We start from the raw sequence: 26,180 nt of genomic DNA on the forward strand, positions 1-26,180 counted from the left end.
CTTCTCCCATGTTCCTGCAAGTACCTCCAATAAACTGGTTCATCAAACTTGGCTTGGGCCAAATCGTTCCCAATTTTGGTCTCTCCTGGTGCCCTGTCCAGTGTGAGTAGATGTTTGTTGTCATTCCCAGGGGAAATCAGACAAAAACACTAACATTGGTACAAAAAGGATGGGTTTTCTTTCGTGTTGTACCCCCTTGGGTAAGCCATACTTGATCCAAATGACAGGAGCAAAGAGGCCAAGCAGATCCAGGATGGAAAGACTGCCAGAGTAGGAAATCAGAGAGTCCTGGCACCTGGGAAAGCTCTGTGACTCTCCAGCTCATTTCTGGGGATCTCTCCTGCTTAGGGACTCTATTCCTGGAAAAACACCATCAGAATTGCACCTTGACCTCCCTTCCCCAGCTCCTGCCTCTCCTCTAGGGACATGACAGCAGCTCCAGGGCGGGCAGCTTCCAAACAAGCTACACTGCTGACCACTGACAGTCTCCTCTTCTCCCACTCCCCTGCCATGATCATTATGGGTTCAGCAACTGCACTTCAGCTCAGACAAAAGGATGCCTGTGAGCAGAGAAGAATCCTCCTTTAGGTATCCTGGCTTCCATGGAGAGTTATTTCTTTGTTCCACGACCATCAGCTGCTGCATTGTCTGCTGATTAGAAGAGGGGACATGGAGCTCCTTATTCCCCAAGGCTAATACCAGCCCTTACATGCCCACCTGAACAGTGCCTTTTGCGGGGCCAAAGAGCCCTTTCCAGGAGAAGGGAAAGGAATATTTGCAATTCTTTTGATTGGAAAGAACCTCTCAGTATAGTTACTGATTCACCATATGCAGAAAGACTTGTCTTGAATAGTGAAACCGTTGAATTTATAATAGATTTTACAGCTTTGAATTCATTATTCATACAGGTTCAAGATATCAGGAATAGGCCTTGTCCCATATATATAACACACATTTGATCCAATATGGGTCTGCGAGGTCCTCTAGCACAAGGTAAGGCAGAAATTGATTGATTATTAATTGGAAGTATGTTGAAGACCTCAGAATTTCATGGAAAACATCCTGTCAGTAGCAAAGGTTTACAAAAAGAGTTTTCTAGTACATGGCAACAAGCTAAGCAGATTACAAAGAGATGACCTACTTGTTTTTTTCTATAATAAAAACCCACTACCTGCAGCGAGTAACCCAAAGGGTACTCAAATCTGGAAGATGGATGTATTCTACTTTGCAGATTTTGGAAAATTGAAATATGTACACCAAACCATTGATACTTATTCAGGTTTTCAATGGGCAAGTGCCTTGAGCTCAGAAAAGACCAATTCAGTAATCATGCATTTATTACACGTTATGGCCATCATGGGTATACCTGCACAAATAATGACAGATAATGGTCCGTCATGTGTCTCTAAGTAAATGAAACAGTTTTTTTCTTATTATAATATAAAGCATATTACAGGTATACATACCAAAGTATCCTACATGTCAGACAGTTACAGAAATATCAAACCAAACTATAAAGGACATATTATACAGACAGAAAGGGATGGAAAATACCCCCACAAATAGATTGCTTAATGCTTTATTAACCTTGAGTTTTCTTGACGCTAATGAGAAAGGAACAACAGCAGCAGACAGACATTGGATTATAGAAAAACTTCTGAATTAAATCAGCCCATTTATTTAAGGATGTGCTGACCTCACAATGGAAGCTAGGAGATGTGCTGTGTTTGGGAAGGGGTTTTGCTCTTGTTTCCAAAGGAGAAAAAAAGTTATGGACACCATCAAAATTAATAAAGATTCTCTTTGAAAAAAGAAACCTCTTGATAAAGAGATATGACAGTTCATCCACAAAGGTGACAACCAATCAGGTGGTAGGGAAACCTTATAAGAGTCGGGGCAGGATTCTGTTCTTGTCTTTGCAGGAAAATACTCATCTTCAAAAAGTCAAGAGACCCTGGACATCTAGAAGCCTAAAGAGGAAAAGATAATTATCCAGATAAGATCACCAAACAAAGAGAATTGTGACTTATGAGGATAGGTCATCTGAAGGTAAGAATTTTTTATATATACTACCTACTATAATAATAGTTATGACTCACTTAAAAGTCAAAGCTGGTTTTGGAGTTGAACAATTGATGGAGGAAGGTCACTGGTTAAAAAATAAAGAAACTGCCTTGGCCCATTTTATTGGTTAGAACATAGGTGGGTGGAGTAAACAGAACAGAATGCTGGGAGGAAGAGGAAGAGAAAGTGAGCTCAGAGACGCCATGCTCCCCTCTCCTGGGCAGATGTGATAGCTCTGCTCTCTGAGGCAGATGGCGATGGAGCAAGCCGCCAGGTCAGACATGCTGAATCTTTCCCGGTAGGACTGTTGCTACACAGATTATTAGAAATGGGTTAGGCAAAATATGAGAATTAGCCTGTAAGAGGCTAGAGCTAGTGGGCCAAGCAGTGTTTAAAATAATACAGTTTCCATGTAATTATTTCGGGGCATAAGCTAGCAGGTGGCCGGGGTGCTGGGGACGCAGCTCCGCCACTCATATTACAACAAACAATGGCTCAGTTCTTGTCTAAATTCAAGCATGTTGTTAAAAGAAAATTTCAGAGTTTTTATCTCATGTCAGGAGCTATCTGGTATGGAACAGAAAGAAAAAGAATTAGAAAAAAATTATTTTTCTCCATACTTCTTTTTATCTCTATCATGCCTTTCATTGAATATATGTCTGTATAAATGATGTTACATTTTTCACAATGAGCAATACATTTTCCTGCAGCAATAGTTGAAGCTTCCAGGAAGAAGATGGGGGTCCCACATCATGATGCTGATAGCTCCATTATAAGATCTGTTTTGGGTACCAGCTGCTCAAGATTGTTCCAATTTGGTTAGCTGAAATGGTGCACCTTTTTACAATGTTCTGGCCAGAACTACAAATAGAATCCTCAGAAAAACTCTACCAAATACTCAAAGACTATTTGCAATTATATCAGACAGTAGCCTTGAAACTTAACCATCATTTTACTTTCACAGGATCCCATAGAAACAACATCACCCCCATGTCAGTTGGACGTAATTCTAGAAGATGATGACAACAAAGTTAGTCCTCATGTTTAGGGACATCAATTAGGGGTTGATTATAATTGGTATAGGGTTGGGGGTTGGGATGGAAATTATATAGGTTCAGGGATCGTTTTTTTTTAAAAAGAGGGAAATTGGATAGGATAATAGATTAGTGTGAGCTTACTAATAATAATAGTGACTAATAGAGTGAATACTTGTGAGCTATTATTTACAGGCAATTTACATTGGTATAGATTGTTGCATATTGTTACAAATTTAAATTATATTAAATATGTTCCTATTTTTGTCTATAATATTTGTACATCTAGGCAAAGTTATTTTGTCATATTGTATGTATGCAAGCTTCTACCTTTGCTTAAGACATTTTGTATATTGATACAATTTTAGGATATATTTATCATATTGCAATATATGTTTCTACCCCTGATCAAGATACTTATACATTGTTTACATTTTGAGTTCAACATCCTCATTTGTTGCACAGTTGTTTAAAGTTTGTTTAATACTCTAATATGAAGTCTTAGTATTTAAGCTATATAGGTATTAAGAATTATAGGTCAATAGTCATCCATGTTTGTCATATTTATAGTTAGACTAATAAGGTTCTTTAGATACATAGAGATTGTATTCTAAATAGATATGTAACCTTCAAATACTTCAAAGATCTGTAGAAGATGGCATTTAAATAACTTAGGTTTTGTTGACATGAGACAGGATTGCTACTGGGAGCACCATTCTATTCCCGGGAGAATGTTGACCACTGCGACACTCCACTTGGAGCTTGTTTTCTTCTTGTCAAAACTGGCCTTTGGATAAGCAACTGCCAATATCTCGATCAGTGGCAAAATCCACAATGTCTGGACAGGACAAGCAGGATACAAGGAAAAAGACTGTCAAATCCTGCCAAGACAGGGTAAGACAATTTTGAAAACTTTCCTGCCTCTGAAAATGGTCAGTCAGTTACTCTAGGCCTTAGCCAAAGTTGGTTGCTCCAATGTTGCAAATGAGACTTTGGGTGATTGCCCAGTTGTCTCTGTCATTAGTTGCACATTTTGGAAGTTGCTTGATTGCACTTCTCTCTTACTCAAGTAATATTATTTCCCTTCTCAGGTCTTCAGTGGGGTTGAAGACTAAATAGTGATAGTTACTTTCCTCTCATGAATTGGCCAGGGTATTTATAATAAAAGTCTTAGACTCTTTAGGATAGGATCATTATTGAAACATTTATCGCATTTCTTGTTTGATATTATTTATGCTGGTTGTAATTCTAAATCTTATACTTGATTCTTGTTCTTATTGTATATAATGTTGTATTAGGCTTAGAGCTCTCTTATTTAAGCTAAAGGGGGAGGTGCTGTAGGAACTCCTTCAGTCAGCAGCCTTTATGTTACCAGCCCACTTGTGTGTGGCCTCTTATGCTATAAATGCCAATGTAAAGTGCTCCCTCTCTCTTTCCAGCTGCTGGAATGGTTGCTGTTCCCCATTTGAGCAGAGGACTGTGAGCTGTGAGTCTACCCCTAAATAAATAATCCTTTATTGTACTCAATTCTGAGCTAGTGTGGGATTTCTTTTTAGCATCCCTCTTCAGTTTTGAGCCAGCATGTGTGTGCTGGGAGTGCAACTCAGGCTGTCTAGAAGAGCAGCATTGCTTTTACCCACCTCTCCCACCCTGCATGGAGCATACACATTAGTGATTAACTCATAGTTACAGATAATGCATAGGTGTCACATTAGGAAAGGAAACAAAAGCACTTCCCCTGGAGTCATTTATCCATGATGAAATCTGGATTTGAATTCTCTTCTTCCTGCTCCCCATGTCGTCTGTCCCGTTTTCTTGTTGCATAAGTCTGGATCTCTGCTGCCTGGAGCTTTCTTGTGAATCTGTCCTGTCTGTGTCTTCTGTCTATGTGTGGCTGTTGATTGTGTGTATGCCTGTTGTATGAGCTATGTGTGTCTGTGTGTGCCCCTCAAAAAGGACTTAACTCTCTCTGTATTGAACAGCATAGAAAGCTCAATATACAGGGAAGGTATGGAATCCTTAACACTGCAGTGATTCTCAACATGTGGGTCGCACACTACCTTCAGAAAACACGGATTTCCAATGGTCTTAGGAACTCTCAACCATCAATTTATTTTGTTGCTACTTCATAACTATAATTTTGCTACTGAGCAGTTTCTCAGTTCATAAGACCATCGGAAGTATGTGTTTTCCAATGCTTATCCCCCACAGGTTGAGAATCACTGTTTCATGATTAAGTCTGTTTCTACCTGATCTCAGCTGACCCAGATAACAAACAACATTGTTTTGATAAACAATACCCATAAATGCTGCTTTCAACTTTTATATTTGTTGCTTTCATCCAATGATACAGATGCATTATCCAGGTCAAGGGCATGGAAGAATATATGACTTAAGATTGCAGCAATACAGTAGTTCAGGCTGTGCAAGGTGATTTCATGGGAAACCCAAGGCCAGTAAGGATGAGTATTACATTGTTCTCTCTCTCTCCCTCCCCACCTCTCTCTAATTTTGAATGACACTTTATCCAGTCATTTTCTTTTTTATTACTTTATTAATACTAGGAATCAAAATTTCTACTTCCTCCCCTCCACCCGCTTTCCTCCCACTACCCCACTCACCTTCCTACCCTCCCCCTTCAGTCCTAAGAGAAGGCAGGATACCCTGCCCTGTGGGAAGTCCAAGGCACTTCCTGCTACATCCATGCCTAGGAAGGTGTGCATCCAAATAGACTAGGATCCCAAAAAGCCAGTACATGCCATAGAGACAAATCCCAGTGCCATTATCATTGTCTTCTCAGTCTGCCCCAATTGTCAGCCACATTCAGAGGGTTCAGTTTGATCCCATGCCCATTCAGTCCCATTCCAGTTGACCTTTGTGAACTCCCATTAGTTCAAGCACACTGTCTCAGTGGGTGGATCATGCCCTCATGGTCCTGACTTCCTTGATCATATTCTCCCTCCTTCTGCTCTTCAACTGGACCTTGGGAGCTCAGACCAGTGCTCCCATGTGGGTCTCTGCCTCTATCTCCATCTGTTGCCTGATGAAGGTTCAATGGTGATATTCAAGCTAGCCATCAGTCTGACTACGGGACAAGGCTAGTTCAGGCCCCCTCTCCTCCACTGCCCAGGGTCCTAGCTGGGGACATCCCTGTGGCCATCTGGGACCCCTCTAGAGTCAAGCCTCTTGCCAACCCCACACTGCCTCCCTTAATTAAGATATCTTCTTCCCTGCTCCCATATCTGCCCTCCATCTCAACCATCCCACTCCCCCAAGCTCTCCCCAAGCCTCCCCTTTTCCCTTCTCTCTCCCCCTCTCCCCTTCCCCGTACCCCACCCCCATGCTTCTGACTTTTGCCTGGTGATCTTGTCTGCTTCCAATTTCCAGGAGGATCTATATATGTTTTTGTTTGGGTTCACCTTAGCTTCTCTAGGATCATGACCTATAAGCTCGATGTCCTTTGTTTATGGCTAGAATCCACCAATGAGCGAGTACAATTGATGGGGGAGTGTCGTATATCAATCTGTTGATTTCATTGGTTAAGCAATAAAGAAACTGCTTTGGCCCTCATAGGTTAAAACATAGGTGGGTGGAGTAAACAGAACAGAATGCTGGGAGAAAGAAGCTGAGTCAGGGAGTCGCCATGATTCTCCCACTCCAGGCAGACGCAGGTTAAGATCATTCCTGGTAAGCTAGCTCGTGGGCTACAGCAGATTATTAGAAATGGGCTAGTCCAGGTGCGAGAGCTAGCCTAGAAGAGGCTAGATATAATGGGCCAAGCGGTGTTTAAAAGAATACAGTGTCCATGTAATTATTTCGGGTAAAGCTAGGCCGGGTGCCGGGGATGCAGCCCCGCTGCTCTTATTTCAACATACAATCCATATTCACATTTTTGGGCCTGGGTTATCTCACTCAGAGTAGTGTTTTCTACTTCCATCCATTTGCATGCAAAATTCAAGATGTCATTGCTTTTTACCGCTGAGTACTACTCTAATGTGTAGATGTGCCATACTTTCTTTATCCATTCTTCCATTGAGGGCCATCTAGGTTGTTTCCAGGTTCTGGCTATTACAAATAATGCTGCTATGAACATAGTTGAACAAATGCTTTTGTAGTATGATTGGGCATCTCTTGGGTATAATTTCCAAGAGTGGAATTGCTGGATCCTGAGGTATGTTGATTCCCAATTTTCTGAGAAACCGCCACACTGATTTCCAAAGTGGTTGTACAAGTTCGCATTCCTACCGGCAATGGAAGAGTGTTCCCTTTAGTCTACATCCTCTCTAGCATAGGTTATCATTGGTGTTTTTGATTTTAGCCATTCTGACAGGTGTAAAATGGTATCTCAAAGTTGTTTTGATTTGCATTTCCCTGATCGCTAAAGACGTTGAACATGTCCTTAAGTATCTTTTGGCCATTTGAACTTCTTCTGTTGAGAATTCTCTGTTCAGTTTAGTGCCCCATTTTTTAATTGGGTTACTTAGAATTTTAATGTCTATTTTCTTAAGTTCTTTATATATTTTGGAGATCAGACGTTTGTCTGATGTGGGGGTGGTGAAGATCTCCCATTCAGTGGGTTGCCTTTTTGTCTTAATGACTGTGTCCTTTGCTTTACAGAAGCTTCTCAGTATCAGAAGGTCCCATTTATTCATTGTTGCTCTTATTGTCTGTGCTACTGGGGTTATACGTAGGAAGTGGTCTCCTGTACCCATGTATTGCAGGCTACTTCCCACTTTCTCTTCTATCAGGTTCAGTGTGGTCAGATTTATATTGAGGTCTTTAATCCATTTGGACTTGAGTTTTGTGCATGCTGATAGGTATGGATCTATTTTCATTCTTCTACAGGTTGACATCTGGTTGTACCAGCACCGTTTGTTTGTTTGTTTGTTTGTTTGTTTTTTCGAGACAGGGTTTCTCTGTGGCTTTGGAGCCTGTCCTGGAACTAGCTCTGTAGACCAGGCTGGTCTCGAACTCACAGAGATCCGCCTGCCTCTGCCTCCCGAGTGCTGGGATTAAAGGCATGCGCCACCATCGCCCGGCCCCCAGCACCACTTGTTAAAGATGCTTTCTTTCTTTCATTGTATAATTTTAGCTTCTTTGTCGAAAATCAGGTGTTCATAGGTTTGTGGATTAATATCTGGGTCTTCGATTCAATTCCATTGGTCAATGTTTCTGTTTTTATGCCAATACCAAGCTGTTTTCATTATTGTATCTCTGTAATAGAATTTGAAGTCAGGGATGGTAATGCCTCCGGAAGTTCCTTTATTGTATAGGATTGTTTTGGCTATCCTGGGTTTTTTGTTTTTCCATATAAAGTTGATTATTGTCTTCTCAAGGTCTGTGAAGAATTTTGTTGGGATTTTGATGGGGATTGCATTGAATCTATATATTGCCTTTGGTAGAATTCCATTTTTACTATGTTGATCCTACCAATTCAAGAGGATGGGAAATCCTTCCATTTTTCTGGTATCCTCTTCAGTTTCTTTCTTCAAAGACTTAAAATTCTTGTCAAATAGATCTTTCACTTCCTTGGTTAGTGTTAACCCCAAGATAGTTTATGCTATTTGTGGCTATCATGAAAGGTGATGTTTCTTTGATTCCCCCTCTGCTTCTTTATCCTTTGTGTATAGGAAGGCCACTGATTTTTTTTTGAGTTGATCTTGTATCCTGCCACACCACTGAAGGTGTTTATCAGCTGTAGGAGTTCTCCAATAGACTTTTTGGGGTCGCTTATGTACACTATCATATCATCTGCAAATAATGAAAGTTTAACTTGTTCCTTTCCAATTCAAATCCCCTTGATTTCTTTGTGTTGTCTTATTGCTATTCCTAGAACTTCAAGCACTACATTGAAGAGACATGGAAAGAGTGGACAGCTTTGTCTTGTTCCTGATTTTAGTGGAATCGCTTTGAGTTTCTCTCTATTTAATTTGATGTTGGCTGTCAGCTTGCTGTATATTTGCTTTATTATATTCAGATATGAACCTTGTATCCCTAATCTCTCTAAGACCTTAATCATAAAGGGGTGTTGAATTTTGTCAAATGCTTTTTCAGCATCTAATGAAATGATCATATGGGGTTTTTCTTTCAGTTTATTTATATAATGGATTACATTGATAGATTTTTGTATGTTGAATCAGCCCTGCATCTCTGGGATGAAGCCTACTTGATCATAATGGATGAATTTTTTTGATGTGTTCTTGGATTCGGTTTGTCAGTATTTTATTGAGAATTTTTGCATCGATGCTCATGAGTGAGATTGGTATGTAATTCTCTTTCTTGGTTGATTATTTGTGTGGTTTTGGTATCAGGGTAACTGTAGCTTCATAAAAAGAGTTTGACAGTATATAATGTATGAGTGAAAATTCACATGAAAAGTCATCATTTTGTACAATTAATATACTAAAATAAAATACAATTAAAATAAAAAAAGAGTTTGACAATGACTCTTCTGCTTCTATTATGTGGAACACATTAAGGAGTATAGGAATTAGCTCTTCTTGGAAGTTCTGGTAGAATTCTACATTAAAACCATTTGTTCCTGGACTTTTTTTTTTTTGAAGGTTTTTTTTAATGACAGCTTCTATTTCCTCGCGACTTATAGGTCTATTTAAACTGTTCACCTGGTCTTGATTTAATTTTGGTATATGGTATTTATCTAAAAAAATGTCCATTTCTTTTACATTTTCCAATTTTGTGGAGTACAGGCTTTTGTAGTAAACCCTAACGATTCTCTGATTTCCTCAGTGTCTGTTGTTATGTTTCCCTTTTCATTTCTGATCTTATTAATTTGAGTGTTCTCTCTCCACCTTTTGATTAATTTGGATAGAGGTTTGTCAATCTTGTTGATTTTCTCAAAGAACCAGCTCTTTTCTGTGTTTCTATTTTGTTGATTTCAGCCCTCAGTTTGATTATTTCCAGTCTTCTACTCCTCCTGGGTGAATCTGCTTCTTTTTTTCCCTAGATTTTTCAGCTGTGGTGTTAAGTCTCTAATGTGAGCTTTCTCTGTTTTCTTTAAGTGGGCCCTTAGTGCTATGAGCTTTCCTCTTAGCACTGCTCTCATAGTGTCCCATAGGTTTGGGTATGTTGTATTTTCATTTTCGTTGAATTCAAGGAAGGCTTTAATTTCTTTCTTTATTTCTTCCTTGACCCAAGGGTGGTTCAGTAGTTGACTGTTCAGTTTCCATAAGTTTGTAGGCTTTCTGGGAGTGGAATTGTTGTTAAATTCTAGTTTTACTCCATGGTGATCTGATAAGACATAGGTGGTTGTTCCCATTTTTTTTTTGTATCTGTAGATGATTGCTTTGTTACAGAGAATGCAATCAATTTTTGAGAAGGTTCCATGAGGTTCTGAGAAAATGGTATATTCTTTCCTGTTTAGGTGGAATGTTCTGTAAATGTTTGTTAAGTCCATTTGATTCATTACATCTGTTAGTTCTCTTATTTCTCTGTTAAGTTTCTGTCTTGTTGAACTGTCCATTGGTGAGAGAGGAGTGTTGAAATCTCCTACTATTGGTGTGTGGGGTTTGATGTATGATTTGAGTTGTAATAAAGTTTCTTTTACATATGTTGGCACTTTTATATTTGGGGCATAGATATTCAGGATTGAGACTTCATCTTGATGAATTGTTCCTAGTATGAGTATAAAGTATCCTCCATCTCTTCTGACTGATTTTAGTTTGAAATCAATTTTGTTAGATATCAGGATAGCCACACCTGCTTGTTTCTTAGGTCTGTTTGCTTGGAAAACCTTTTCCCAACCCTTTACTCTGAGGTAGTGTCTGCCTTTGAGGTTGAGGTGTGTTTCTTGTAAACAGCAGAATGTTGGGTCCTGTTTTTGTATCCATTCTCTTAACCTGTGCCTTTTTATAGGTGAAATGAGTCTATTGATATTAAGTGATATTAATGACCAGTGGTTGTTAACTCCGGTTATTTTTTTTTTAATGGTTGTAGTGTTTGTGTGTTTCCCTTCTTTGAGTTGTGTTGGTGGAGGGTTGTCAGATGTCTGTGCTATTGTGGGTGTTGTTGGCTTCCTTCAGTTAAGGTTTTCCTTCTAGTACTTTCTGTAAGGCTGGGTTTGTGGATATGTATTGTTTAAATCTGTTTTTGTCGTGGAATATCTTGTTTTCTCCATCAATGGTGAAAGAAAGCTTTGCTGGGTATAGTAGTCTGGGCTTGCATCCATGGTATCTTAGTGGCTGCAGATCATCTATCCAAGACCTTCTAGCTTTCATGGTTTCCATTGAGAAGTCAGGTATAATTCTGATAGGTTTACCTTTATATGTTACTTGACATATAAAGTATACTTTTTCTTTGCAGCTCGAAGTATTCTTTCTTTATTCTATATGTTTTGTGTTTTATTATATGGCGACGGGATTTTTTTTTTGATCCAATCTATTTGGTGTTCTGTAAGCTTCTTTTACCTTCATAGAAATATCCTTTTTTAGGTTGGGAACGTTTTCTTCTATAATTTTGTTGAATATATTTTCTGGACTTTTAGCTGGAATTCTTCCTCTTCTACTACCCGTATTATTCTCAGGTTTGGTCTTTTCATGATATCCCAGATTTCCTGGATGTTTTGAGTTAAGAATTTGTTGGATTTGCTGTTTTCTTTGATCAATGAGTTTATTTCCTCTATTGTATCCTCAGCGACTGAGATTCTTTCTTCTATCTCTTATATTCTGTTGGTCTCTGTATTTCCTGTTTGTTTACCCAGATTTTCCATGTCCAGCCATCTCTGGGTTTGTGTTTTCTTCATTACTTCCATTTCAGTCTTCAAGTTGTGAACTGTTTCCTTTACCTGTTTGATTGCTTTTTCTTGGTTTTCTTGGGTATCTTTGAGGGACTTATTAATTTCTTCTAACTTTTTGTTTGTCTTCTCTTCCATTTCTTTAAAGGAGTTTTTCACTTCCTGTTTAAGGGTCTCAATTATTTTCATAAGGTTGTGTTTAAAGTCGATTTCTTCTACTTCTTCTGGGTTAGGGTGTTCGAGACTTCCTGTTTCATGTTCACTGGATTCTGCTGTTATCATGTTGCTTTTCAGGTTGTTGGAGGAATTCTTGCATTGGTGCCTGCCCATCTCTTCCTGTCTGGATCCTCTCAGCACAGGAGCAGGGACCTCTTGCCTGGCTCCAAGGACCTCACAGACAAAAAGGCAGGCTTGGGACGCAGGGTGGGGTAGAAAAAGAAGCTCCAGTGGCAAGGACCCTCCCACTGGCTCCCCAACCTCTCAGCACTGGAGCAGGCTGAGTTGGGGGATTCAAGGACCTCACATATAAAAAGGGGTCCTTGGGGGCAGGCTGTAATATGCCAAAGAGAGCCAGCAGACAGGAAACACCCCGCTGGATGGCCAGAGAGCTTAGTGAGTTGGAGGGGGCCTGTACTCAGTTCCCTGGGACTGATGGGCCACTGGGCCACTCACTTACCTGTCTGGATCCTCTGAGCACAGGAGCAGGGACCCCAGTCATTTTCTTTGCAAGCAAAAATCTGGGGATTCAAAATTAACATCCTTGCTCGTGAGCTTCTTAAACACGCCAGAGAAAGCTTCCACCTTGTCTGCCATATTTTTCTAACTTTATCTGAATAAACCTGTATGAGCCAGTTGCAATCCAGCTTCACAGGAATCCTCTTACCCACAATTTCACGTGGGAAGACCCAGTCCTCAAGGATGATGTTATGCACTGCTGTCAGTGTGTGGCTTCTGGGGGTGTTTGTTTATTTTCCGTATGGCTTTTTGAGCTGGCTTGGGCAGACTGCTCCTCTGATCTGCAAAGACAATGTGTTTCCCGCTAAACCTTTTCTCCAATTCACAAGCTCGCCCAACTTGGATTTTCTGGGATGATTTCAGCTAAGGAACTGGCAAAGAAAAAAAATTAGAACAGCTTCCTGGCCACCACGAACTTTGATTTTCTTGCCATGGTAATGTTGAGTTCTGCCAGCTGCCCCTTGAGATCTGAGTTCATCTCCAGCTCGGGCAGCAGCTGAGAGATGCCAGGCTCTTCACAGTCTTGGTGCTGGAACTGAACTTAGCCTTGTCCTTAGGGAGTGCTGGCTTAGAAACACACTGTTCTCTTAAAGGCAGGTGAAACAGTTTGAGTACACATAGAATGGTGGTCCTGAGTGACCTCGAGGTACATTATTAACTCTGACTGTGAGGCCCAGCAAAAGTTTCATTCTCTTAGAAAGTAAGAGATATTCTCATATTATATCACTACACAGCCAAACTTAATGGATAATGGACAGAATGCTTGCATCTACCATTTCTTGTTATATTTTGCACAAACTTGCACCTCCTGATTCTTTTTTCTCAATAAATACTCCCATACTAATTTTCCCATATAATTTGAATATTGCATTAATATTTCTTAATTTCATAGGGAGTGAATATGAACAAAATCCAGTGATAAACATGTATGACAATGTCATCAGCTGATTAACCTTGCAGGCTAAGTAAATATTAGAGTCCAAAAATAAGTGCCCGGTTATTAATAAGCAACACAGCATCCTTTCTTCTCTATTATTATGAAAATACAGATTTATAAAGCTTTTGGGGTTTGTGTGCAGTGTGCGTGTGCACATGAGCAAATGTGCAGGCGTGTGTAGAGGGGTGCATGTTCACAGATGCCAGGGGTTAACGGCAGGTGTTTTCTCCCAACACTTCCCACTTTGTATTTTAAGGCAGGGTGTCTCCTGCTGAATCTGAGCTCACAATTCAGCTAGTTAGGCCAGGCATCTAGCTCTGGAATCTGGAACTCTGCCTCCCACAGGCTCAGCTTGGTATTGGTACTGGGGATCTATGCCCTGTTGCTTGGGCTTATTGGGCAAGAACTTCACCCACCGCACCAGCCCTCAGTCCGCAATATTTTTGATTTCTTATACTTATTATTTCCGGAAGCATGTTCAGGGAAACCCGATGGTCTTCCATTTGAGATCTTAGGTAGCATTTGTTCCCACCCTCTTCAGTGCTATCAGAATTGAAGTGTTGACTGCTGAGATAGTTTTCAAAACCCCTGATATCAAAACAAAACAAGGCACCAGGGTTTACTATGTCTGAAACAACTCCCACGCTGCCTTCTTCCTCAGCCACGTTCTTCCTCTTTTTCAGACACTAGTTTTCCCTTCAGATGATGGTCAAACACAATTTCAGTAGACTTTTCATCGCAAATTCCCGGTTTGTAGTGACAAAACCCTTTGTGGGTATCCACAGATATCTGACACGGTTCAGCAGTCTACCCAAGAGAATAGATAGAATGACAGTGGGTCTGACGCATTTACACACATGATTGTGCGCTCGGTGAGAGGGTAACACTGATCCAGTTGTCTGTGTCTCTTGCAGGCTGCCCTGGACACCGTCCTCCTGCCTCAGCAGAGCACTGCCTCCAGGGGGCGCCGCGGAGCGAGAAGGCGAGCGGAGCGGAAGGCGCTGTGCCGTGCACCCCTCCCACTGCTCCCTATCCCTGCCTTGGAGGGAGCTCTGCAAACAGGCCAGATCTGTGCGCTGTCACACAAGAAAAGTGTCAGCACGACGGGAGGAGCATTTCTTCCCGCCAGGCCCTGAGAGCGGAACTCACCTTCAACCCCGGAAGATCGTCCCCGGCAAACAAGTCGCCACTTCCGGAAGCCTCCAATTCCCTCTCCCACCACCCCCCAGGTAGAGCACCTTCCATGGGAGGAGTCGTCCTCACAGCGGAGCCAGGGTTGATGATGGCAGGAAGAGAACCAGGTGGACGAGGAGATGAGGTTCTGAGTGGTGCCTGTGATCTTAGTCGTTCTCGTGGTTCTCAATAGAGGCCCTCAGGTTCTTCTTATGAAGAATAGTATTCACCAAGGGAAGATTCACTGTCCTTTTCCAGAACCTTCTGGACTCTCTCTAGTGGGGAAGGGAGGCAGCCACGTGGGGGAGTGGGGACAGTGTTTTACACAGAAAGAACCCCTCAGGTGCTTGGAGTCTGGGGTCAGTGAACACCCTCAGCAATGACAAGCATTCCTGATATAGTGAGTTTTCCAAGGGAGGACCCTAGAGTAAAAACCCGGGGGGCCTTTGGCGTTGTGGGGGCAGCGAGTGACACAAGATACCACTCTTAAGAAAGGGTGGCCATGGGGAAGTGAATGGGAGACAATGACCTGGCTCTGCGGGTCCCGAATCTCTTTATTAGACAGCATGGACTCAATTCTAAAGCACACGAGTCCAAGGGAGACATTTTTCTGGGAACTGAGTTGATTAGGGTGTGTGTGTGTGTGTGTGTGTGTGTGTGTGTGTGTGTGTTGAGGAGTGGGGTGTTGGGGATAGGGTGAATATCAGTAGAAGCAGCTTCTGGTCTGAGCCAGGGAAAAAGAGTCAGGACTGCACCTGAGCCGGTTAAATCCCTCTAGCTTACTTGAAGGGATCTTGCAAGAAAAGGGTGCCCCTCTGTGTGCGCTTGCCTAACTTGTGGAGGTACATCCTCTGCTAATCTGCCTGAAAAGTATGATGTCTTGGTGCCAAGTTCACAAAGCTGAGCACTGTGTGGGGCCAAGTATCTAGACAAGCAATGCAGGGGCTGAGAAGGACTCATCCAGCAAAACATGGTGGCTGAGTGAGGGCATGATAGTTAGGAGAGGGCAGCAGGTCAGTTTGGACCATCAGGATCCATCGTCCTAAAACAGCCAGAGCTCAGAGAGAAGAGAAGGCCAGCTTGTCCTGAGCACACACCTCTCCCAGCAGCTGTGTGTCAAGGACCAGGCTGGGAGCAGAGTGTTCTGGGAGGAAAGATGCTGTGATATGAAGGGGACAGAGAGGAGAGAGAGGCCATCACAATGGTGAGGAACTCTGGGCCAGCCAGAGCCAGCTTCCTCTCCAGGTGAAGTTCATGCAGATCTGGAGATGAGGAAATGAGGATCCCCTCCCATGTCACAGTTCAGCCCTTGACTTCTGGTTTATGATTGACCAGGAGTCAGCTAATGAAGTGTCAGACCAGATCTGCTCCCTAAGCCTCATCAGCCCCTGTACATTCTCCTGGGTGTCATTGGAAGCTGAGGCCATCCAGGATATTCTTGCAACTGTGGTACCAGGTAAAAGGACAGAGGGCTGGGGCTGGGATCTCTATGGGTCTTGAGCCCCACACCCTTGCTGAGGACCCATGAGTGGAATGTTTTTGTTTTGACGCTTTGCTTTTCTGTAGACTGAGTCTTTCTAATTGCTGGAAAAAGGATCTGCTGATACTTGTGCCTGGGAACACAGGACTGTTCAGTGTCAGGACCCTGAAGAGGAAACAGAGCCCTCAGAACAACATAGTTTTCCAGCGTACCCCAATATCCAAGGTGAAATAACTTGTAATCAAATAAGGAGTGTGACTGGGAAGGTCTGCACATAGCTTACTGTAGTAAATCTTCAGAGCAACCCAGAGACCAGGTGATGATTTACCATGGTCTACAGATGAAGACGCACAGGCTCACAGAGGTCAAGGGACATGTCCCAGGGTCACATGGCAGGAAGAGGAAGAAGCAGGGGCTGCTTGGTGACACTGACCCGATCTTTCTTCAGGTAGCAGTGTGCTTCTTCATCCTAGGTGTTGAGAGAGGCACAGCCATCTGTAGAGTCTCCCTGGTTTCTGGGAGGCTGGGAAGGTTTGGGGACTGACATGGCTTCCTCTGTCTCCTGCAGGGCTCAGGGAAGCTGTGCAAGAAGGTCTCGCTGTTCCTGTGATCACTGATATTTGAGAGCCACAGATCTCCCATGGCTCCTTATCACATCCGCCAGTACCAGGAGAGGGACCACAAAAGGGCCCTGGAATTGTTCTCCAGGGGCATGATAGAACATTCCTCTGCTTCTTTCCGCCGTATGTTAACACTGCCCCAGACTCTCCTGACCTTACTTGGGATACTCCTGACCATAGTCCTGGTTTATGGCTCCTGGCTCCTGGCCACAGTGTGCTGCCTCTTTGTACTCCTTTGCCTGAGGCTCTTTGACTGGCTTTTTTGGAGAAACTATGTGTCTACATCTTTGAAAGCAGACATGGCTGACATCACTAAGTCATACCTGAATGCACGTGGCTCCTTCTGGGTGGCTGAGTCTGGGGACCAGGTGGTGGGCATCGTGGGTTGTCTGCCAGTCAAGAATCCCCCATTAGGAAGGAAGCAGCTGCAACTCTTTCGCCTGTCTGTGTCCTCACAACATCGTGGACAGGGGATAGCGAAAGCACTGGTCAGAACTGTCCTCCAGTTTGCACGGGACCAGGGCTACAGTGATGTTGTCCTTGAGACCAGCATTGTGCAGTATAGTGCTTTGGCTCTCTACCAGGCCATGGGCTTCCGGAAGACAGATGAGTTCTTTATTAGCATATTCACAAGGTTAATGTCTTTTTCTATCCTTCGTTTCACCTACTCTCTCCCTTTTGATTGGGAACCACCGATGTGATCCTTCTCCTTTGTCTGTCTGTGAGGCTCCAGTTCACTGTGCTGCAGGAACCAGCAAACCCTGGTAGTTTACAGCTGCCAATCACACGAGCTCGTTTTTCATTCCTCTCAGATCCAGTCTTGCTGGAGGTGAGTTGTAGGTTTTGACTCCCTGTTCCTTTCTGTCCTTTGAAGTGTCACCTTTTCCTTCCTGGTGCCGTGATGATACAGCACCGAAGCCAACCCGAGCCCATACTGCACACACTTTATGTTGAAACATTAGCTCTCAATTTCAGCTAGGTGGTCTCAAGTTCCAGCAGCCCAATCAGGATTCAGCCTCTGCAGAGAGGCGAAACTGAACCCAGAGGGAGCAGAGTACTTCCTGGGACACTGAACTTGTCACTTAGGGGAAAATCTAAGACCTGCACAGAAGTGGAGCCTCCCCGAGAGGTGTGGCACAGTCAGGGTTCAGGGTGGCAGTTGTTCTGTGAGAACTGGAGCAGCGAAGCACCTAACTTACTGCTAAGCCCCCTTTGTGCCCAGGGGAGGAGGAGGACCTCTGATGCAGCGAGAGCAATCTTGAATGACCTCTCCTGGGTGTGTTGATTCCTTATGGATGCAGGGGAAGGGTAAGGAGTCAGGAAGTGTCATGAATATGTCACCATAGAGAAGAATCCCAGAACCAAGTGGCCCTTGGTTGATTTGCACAGCAGTGGCCTCCAGTGATCCTGGTTATCCTCTGTAAAAAGATTTCAGAAGCTCAACCCTAAGTGTCTTACAGAGAAGAGAAACCCCCAGAAAGACAGATAAGATGACAGTCCAGGAGCTGTAACAAATGTACTCTCACAATAGTGAGGTTGCTGGGTGAAATTCCATGCTGGATGAGGGAGCCTCCCTGCACTGTTGTAAGGAGAAGCGCTGAGGTCCAACATAAATGCTGTTGCCTCTGCCTTTGGTCGAATGCCTGACCTAGGGACTCCTTCCTAAAGACATCGCATGCCTCTGTCTCAGACTTAAAGGAGTCCAACAGGGAGTGAGCTGAAGCGTCTCTGCTGGCTGAATTTCTAGTGCCAAGAGGACAAGGCAGGCTGCTGAGGGGGAACTGTTGCAGACAGTCTGGCTTGGTTCTGGAATCCACGGGCGTACTATTCCATGCCAGGAAGATGTACACAGTGTGGCAATGCTGCCCTTATGAGTGCAGACAGCTGCTTTCTGATTAAACGTAAGGCCTGTTCTACAGGGCGGACTCCTCCTGAGTACTCTAAGCCAAGATCAAGTCCTGTGGCTGTGGAGGTGATAGGCCCAGTAAGGAGACTTCCTCTATTGTTTATTTGTTATTAGGCAAGTATAACGTGTCAACTTGCCTTCAAGCATTTGTGTTTATGCCCATAAGTGGCTGCTGTGCCAGCCTCAGAAGAAGGAGACTTTTCACAGTGGGTGGTGTTTTTTTCAGAAACTCATAATTGTCAAATTGCTGAGAATACTTTCCTTTGATATAGCCCAGTATTGTGTCAGAAATGGAAAAAATTAATGTATATATCATCTGTTTCAAGGCTTAGGAGAGCTGTCGGTGCGGGCACAGAAACATTTAAGATCTGGAGTGGGCAGAGTGTTTGGTCTGAATTGGAACATTCTCCAGTGGAGGCCTGACAGAGATGCAACAGACTCAGGAAAGGGCTCTTGTGAACTCTCCCTAAAGTCACCTAGGCAGTAAACATTTCCTAGCAGAGAAAAGACTCTTAGGAACCCCACTGTTGTGGATATTGTATGTTGTTACCCGTGCAATGGTTGACTTTGAATTACTGCAGCTGCCTGGCTCACCCCTGCTCCTGTAAATAATCCTTCTCCCATGTTCCTGCAAGTACCTCCAATAAACTGGTTCATCAAACTTGGCTTGGGCCAAATCGTTCCTTTGGTCTCTCCTGGTGCCCTGTCCAGTGTGAGTAGATGTTTGTTGTCATTCCCAGGGGAAATCAGACAAAAACACTAACATTGGTACAAAAAGGATGGGTTTTCTTTCGTGTTGTACCCCCTTGGGTAAGCCATACTTGATCCAAATGACAGGAGCAAAGAGGCCAAGCAGATCCAGGATGGAAAGACTGCCAGAGTAGGAAATCAGAGAGTCCTGGCACCTGGGAAAGCTCTGTGACTCTCCAGCTCATTTCTGGGGATCTCTCCTGCTTAGGGACTCTATTCCTGGAAAAACACCATCAGAATTGCACCTTGACCTCCCTTCCCCAGCTCCTGCCTCTCCTCTAGGGACATGACAGCAGCTCCAGGGCGGGCAGCTTCCAAACAAGCTACACTGCTGACCACTGACAGTCTCCTCTTCTCCCACTCCCCTGCCATGATCATTATGGGTTCAGCAACTGCACTTCAGCTCAGACAAAAGGATGCCTGTGAGCAGAGAAGAATCCTCCTTTAGGTATCCTGGCTTCCATGGAGAGTTATTTCTTTGTTCCACAACCATCAGCGGCTGCATTGTCTGCTGATTAGAAGAGGGGACATGGAGCTCCTTATTCCCCAAGGCTAATACCAGCCCTTACATGTCAACCTGAACAGTGCCTTGTGCAGGGGCCAAAGAGCCCTCTCTTAGTGGTCTTGAACCACATCCACCTAAGGCTTCTCCATCTCTTCCTAAACGATGCAAAGGTGGGGCCATGCTGTCCTGATGGCTGCGTATGTGTGTATGGGAGTGGCACCTCTAAGTCAGAGTGGGCTACGACAACTGTGGGCAGTTTTCTTAATCATGGAATGGCTGTGTCCAGGGCCAGTGGCTGTGCCACTTTGACTCCGACTGGATGACTCCACCCCCCTCCCCCAGGGACAGCGGTGAAGACACAAATGGAGGCACCAGCCAGGCTGTGAAGCCTAGCCTACTTTTCTCAACAGAATCTCTATCCTCGGCATCTATATTAGACTTGTGGAACTTGAGGCATTAATAGTTTGGATTCTATGTTAAGGAGAATAACTTACAAATTCAGACAGGGTTCGCTGAAAGAACCGGTGCAGGCCTGAGAGGGACCTGAAGCTTCAACTCTGTAGCTTGAAGTGGGTTGTTGAATAAATCGGAGCATTTTGTCCCCTCCACAGAGGCATGAGAACCCACTGAGCCTATTCCTCACATAAATTGTGTCGTTTTTTCAAAGCCTGAGAAGTACAAATTATGTTGTTGAGTCCTGGCCTCCTTGGAGTTCAGCTGCAAGTTTTTGACCATGACATAGACTCAAAGCTGAACGGAGGGACTGAAGAAGGGAAGGCTCAAGAGCCAGTTCCTCCACCTGCAGACACCCTTCATACTGTGGGACTATGTACTTGAAAATGGCTGTAGGACTAGCAAGATGGCTCAGCAGGAAAAGGCTCCTGTGGCCAAGCCTGATGGCCTGAGTTCACTCTCCAGGACCCACAGGGTGGAAGAAAAGAACCTATTCCAGCAAGTTTTTCTCTGACCTTCACCTGCACATCGTGGCACTTGCATGTATTCATGCAAGTGTGTATGCATGTGCTCACGTACACACACATACACACCAGGTAAATGAATGTGATACACTTTAAAAACAAAATATAATAAACAACAAGCAAAAAAAATGGTCGTTTAGTAGATTCCAGCTGTTTTGTGCAAGTGGTATGAGTCAGACCAGTCATTCTCCAGTCCCTGACCAAGTAACGTGGTGTAGAAAGCTGCTTGGTCCTGAAAAGAGTTCCGGAATGAGCATCCTAAAGCACGAAGTAATGAGCAAAGATTCCTAAAGCCACACCCTGCACAGTGAATTCCTCTGCCTGGCCACCTGCCAGTGACTGCTAGTTCAAGGTGGGAGTGGCCATGTTCTGATAGCTGAACTTGAGAACTACTTAGATTTTATGATTTGTGGTCACGGGCATCTGATCACTAAGGCTTTATAACAGTTCCCATGACCCTCAAAACCTCCCATGGGGCTGGAGAGATGGCTGAGTAGTTAAAAGAACTTGTTCTTACAGTTCCATTTCTAGCACCGTGTCTATGAAGCATAAGTGTCTTTGGACTCAAGTGGCTCTCTCATTGCTTCCAGCATCAATGCATTGAAAGATATTTTGTATTTCTGTTGGGGTCCTGAAATCTGCGGGATTAGATGTCTCAGATTAAATTTAACAAGGCCGGTGGGGCTCCCTCTAGGGTTCTATGAGTAGCAAGTTGTTGGGGGTGAAGAGGGGACTGTGATGGGGCCTGTTGTTCAGGGGTTTCCTTTGATGCAGCTTTGGTAAGTCACGTTCTGTGCTGATGTGGGTGCCCATAAGAAAACCCAGTTCATTCTGGCTCCCACTGTGGTACGCACTCATCTGGTCCTCACCAGAAGTGCAGGAGGGACCGAGGAGATGACTGAGTTGGCACAAACGTGAAGACCTGAGCTCAGTTACGTAGTCATATGAAGTCAGGTGCTGGAGCACAGTGTATGTCAGGGAAATGGAAACAGGCAGCTCCCTGAAGCAGACCAGCTAATCAGTCTAGCCAATCAGTGAGTGAGAAACACTGTCTCAGCAAGTGGAGAAGTAACTCAAGAGTACATCCATATGGTATGGACTCTAGGCCTCTACACATGTATGTCCACAGATGAGCGCGCGCGCACATACACACACACACACACACACACACACACACACACACACACACATTTCATGTGTGTGCTTTTACTGAGACTCCAGGGGTTGACAGTACCTATAGCGAGAGTCCTAGTGTCCATAGCCAGAAGGAAATGAGTGCTATATAGTGTCTATATGTGCATATGGGAAGAAGCTTTGACGAAAGCAGGACCCTGGGATCCAAATATTGAGTCCTGCTGCTCAGCTCTCTTGTTAAATTAAACACAGGAAAGAGAAAAGACAAAGAGAAGGAAGGTCATAGTGATAGATGCTCAGAAAGAATGAAGAGCAAACTAACCAACTTCAATGTATTCTTCCGTGACTTCTGAAATAAGGGAGAGAGATGGCGAAGAGGATTCCTGCACAGCAGGGGCTTCCTCCAGACCCTAGATTAGGTACAAATCTCACCCAAAATCCTGTTTTCACAGAGATATCCTTAATATTAGGCCAGAAAGGAAAGCTAAAGTGGCTGCTTTCTGACTCAGGTGGAAACAGCAGCAAATGACCTTGCAGGTGAAATTTTTAAGAGAAGGAAAAGAAGGGGAGGTCTGTGTTAGAATGGGCTGGGGTGCAGTGATAAAGGAGCAGGGGAAGGGGAAAGGGGTGTCTGTCACACAGGAACAAAGGACTGCTTCTAGATAGAGGGGAGACAGGCATGGCCTATAGGAAAATGGCAGTTTATAAAGGTAAAATGGGAAAGCCTGTGCTAGGATGAGGTGTTTAATGTTTAATTCCTCCTCCTCCTCTTCCTCCTCCTCCTCCTCCTCCTCCTCCTCCTCCTCCTTCTCTTCTTCTCCTCCTCCTCCTCCTTCTCCTCCTCTTCCTTCTTCTTCTTTTTTGGCTTGTCAAGACAGAGTTTCTATGTGAAACAGTATTGGCCATCCTGGAACTCATTTTGTAGATCAGACTGGCCTCGAACTCACAGAGATTCACCTGCCTCTGCCTCCCAAGTGCTGAGATTAAAAGTGCATCACCACCACCCGGCGAGGTGTTTAATTTTAATTGGGCATATTAATTAGCCGAGCCCAAAGGGGCTTTTGATTGCTGGACTTCAATGCTTTGATAGCTGAACCTTGGTAGTCAAGCTCAGGAGGAGCAAGTGGCCAAATAAGGGACTAGACCTTGATGGCTAGCTTTAGGAATGTAGTCTAACAGTTTTAGCAAAGCAGACTATTGTAGGGTATTTCACTCTTGGCTTTTTGAGGGGCTCGCCACCCAGCTCTCAAATAAATCACACAGAGAGACTTATTTTCAGTTATGAATGCCTCACCTTAACTTGGCTTGTTTCTTGCCAACTTTTCTTAAATTATTCTGACTACCTTTTGTATCTAGGCTTTTCTCTTTCTCTGTGACTTGCTGTGTAGCTGAGTGGGTGTCCCCTGCTGTCCCCCTCCCCTTGTTCTTTCTTTGTGCCTCATTCTTTATTTATACTCTGCCTGCCAGCCCTGCCTATCCTTGCTCCTACCTTACTATTGGCCATTCAGCTCTTTATTATGACCAGCAGGCATTTTAGACAGGAAAAGAATCAAAGCTTCACAGTTAGTCAAATGCAGCATAAACGAATGTCACACACCTGGAAATAATATTCCCCAGCAGCAGAGGGCCTGGGAGAGAGGGGCAAGGCCTGCCACATGCTTGATGGGCTGGTGTCCAGTTCGTGTCCCTCATCCTGTTCATTTCCAGAGAACAGCCATACACCTGTTAATAGGGCCCCAATGCAGGCTTGCTTGAACTCCACGGTTACCCTGGCTTCCTGGGAGGCCATGCAGCTCTGACAAGACTTAGAGCCAGGGGCCTTAGGACCTAGGTCCCTCTTTCTAACCCTGACCACATGTCCTGTCTATGATTTCTGACATCCCTTTGGTAGGCCCCTTCCTCACTCTTAACCTGTCACCACCCAGTTCCGAGACCGTGACAGTGCTGTCGCGGTGAGATGCTTCGGAAAGGGTTAACCTGAGAGTTTGTTTCGTTTTTTCTCATCTTGGTAAACCAGCAAGAAAGGTATATTCTCCAAAGATGAGTGAAGTTCGTGAGGAGCCACCGACCAATGCTGTTGTACCCCTAATTTTAGATCAAAGAATTCTCAGAGGCAGTAGTGTTCCAAAAGTAAAAAATTCTGTGTCACGACACCTGGGCTACTCCCTCCACACTGGCACAGGAGAGGGGCTGCGGCAAGACTGGAACATAGGCAACACACGGGAAATACAGAGGTATTTTGTTCAACCACAGGTCAACCAATTAGGACAGACAAAATGTTCACAATGTGGAACCCTCACCACTTATTCTCAAAGGGGTGAGAAGAAATTTCCTAGCAAAATGTTTTCCCAGGAAGATAATGGCCTTCCCCTCTCCCACCCGGAAGATTCCCTGAGATTCGGAGCACAAGGTCACTTAGCTCAGAGACTCTGATATCCTAACAGTGACCCAAGGTCTCCAAAGAAGACTATGGGACACCACAATGTCTCCACCTGGATAACGACGACGCTGACCACTGGGCAAGACGCCCCGATGCTATGACCCTGCTGCCAGGACCCAGCCCAGAGTGTGGACACACAGTAGGATCTTGGAGAATTGATCGCACCACTTTTGCCTAGACAAAATAAGGTCAGTCTTTTCCATGTCACCTCCTCCGCAGAAACCAATCACCTTGTGGGTCTGGTAAAGCCTGCTATTCTGATACTTCTGCCTCCAATGCTATGGAGACCTGGGTATGACTGTATATGGGCTGGTCTCTGTCATTTTTCTGTTTTATCTGTACTAAAGTATAATTTATTTATCCTTCTAAGATCTCTGATTGTATTAATGGCTAGGCCAGCTATAATATCAGTCTAAAGCAAAAAGGATATTCAGATCCTTCCACAAAGCTATAGCCAGCTTGTTAGCTCATTATATATAAAGGTCTAAGGATATAAAAGTTCATAAACATTAAGGGTCTAAAAAATAATTGAAGATAGTTCTAATAAACAATAAAACAATAACGATATACTGTTTGGGTTACAAGCTCAGGATTTTCTGTGTTTTTTCTGGGACTCAAAGGTATGAGTCTATTTTTATTGTTTTATAGATATCTGTTATTTGCTATTTCTATAATATAGATTTTAATATGGGCCTAAAAGTTTCAAATGCATTAACTTCTGTTCCTAGTTTAAATTTGTCTCAACAGGTTTCCCCTTGGTTGGTGGATACAAACAAACATTAATTGCTGACTACAACCTGCTCCAAATGACTGTGGACCGTGGACTTGCTAAAAATCTGACGTGGACCAGTCTAGCCAATGTAAATGCTCCCTGGCTCTTCAACAAAGTCCAGAAACCAAATGTTCCTAAAATTTTCTCTTTTTGACTAGTATTTCACGTTTGTTAACTCTTGACCATGACGACCCAAAGTCAGCTAGAAGCACTTAAAAGAATACATCATCCAATAATCCCTGGTTAAAATGCCAAGTCAAAAGAAACATAAAAAGACTCTGTAATGTTAAGAGACAATTTAGCCAAAGTTAGCAAAGCCAGTTCATGATTGAACTTAGGACCAAGAGGAGTGGGGAATGTGGAACCCCCACCCCTTATTCTCAAAGGGGCGAGAAGAAATTTCCTAGCAAAATGTTTTCCCAGAACGATAGTGGCCTTCCCCTCTCCCACCCGGGAGATTCCAAGCACAAGGTCACTTAGCTCAGCCCAGCCAGCTACCTGGTACAGGCTGATAAAGATGGCCTAACTCGAGAACAGTGGCCTTGCTCTAAGACCAAGGAAAAAGCTGATTTAGCAGAATGGGAGGAAGCAAAAGTCCTTGCACCTGTGACAAAGATTCTTTTTGTAGTTATGCCTTTAAAAGCTTACCCCACAGAGGATAACGCTGTAACGGGGATGGAGATGAGTTCCAAACATGTTTGTATTATGCTGATTAAACCTTGCTTATTACAGTCTGGGCCTCTCTGGTGGTCTCTCTCTGGGGGTCATAATCTGGGCACAGCACACAAAAGTCACAAGAGAGGAACTGCACGTTTACAAAAGAGTTTAACTAAGGGCCAGCCCGTTAGAACAGGCAGCACCTTTATAATCTGAGATTAGTTCACCTTCAGTGTCGTGTGTTAAT

At 43.7% G+C, this 26,180-nt stretch overlaps 1 protein-coding gene and 1 pseudogene across 3 annotated transcripts; one reads left to right on the forward strand and one right to left on the reverse strand.

Annotated features, from left to right (window-relative positions):
* Positions 1-12,561: 12,561 nt before the first annotated feature.
* Positions 12,562-14,764, reverse strand: LOC121435928 (annotated as a pseudogene).
* LOC121465738 (N-acetyltransferase family 8 member 2-like) lies at positions 14,525-19,353 on the forward strand. Of its 3 annotated transcripts, XM_041679114.1 has the most exons (4): positions 14,525-14,748; positions 16,028-16,148; positions 16,259-16,397; positions 16,741-19,353. In XM_041679114.1, the coding sequence occupies exon 4, from the start codon at positions 16,813-16,815 to the stop codon at positions 17,491-17,493; it is 681 nt and encodes a 226-aa protein (XP_041535048.1). In that variant the 5' UTR covers positions 14,525-14,748; positions 16,028-16,148; positions 16,259-16,397; positions 16,741-16,812; the 3' UTR covers positions 17,494-19,353. The 3 variants fall into 3 exon arrangements, with proteins under 3 accessions (XP_041535048.1, XP_041535058.1, XP_041535066.1); XM_041679124.1 differs by lacking the exon at positions 14,525-14,748 and having other exon boundaries at positions 15,854-16,148; XM_041679132.1 differs by lacking the exons at positions 14,525-14,748; positions 16,028-16,148; positions 16,259-16,397 and adding an exon at positions 16,439-16,620.
* The last annotated feature ends 6,827 nt before the right edge of the window (positions 19,354-26,180 follow it).

The sequence above is a fragment of the Microtus oregoni genome, unplaced genomic scaffold, assembly GCF_018167655.1.
Source record: "Microtus oregoni isolate MIOR12 unplaced genomic scaffold, Mior012 000002F_ref0000024, whole genome shotgun sequence".
In the NCBI taxonomy this organism is placed as follows: domain Eukaryota; kingdom Metazoa; phylum Chordata; class Mammalia; order Rodentia; family Cricetidae; genus Microtus; species Microtus oregoni.

Coding starts and splice junctions, on each gene's coding strand:
- LOC121465738 (XM_041679114.1), top strand. CDS start 16,813: ATGGCTCCTTATCACATCCGCCAGTACCAGGAGAGGGACCACAAAAGG.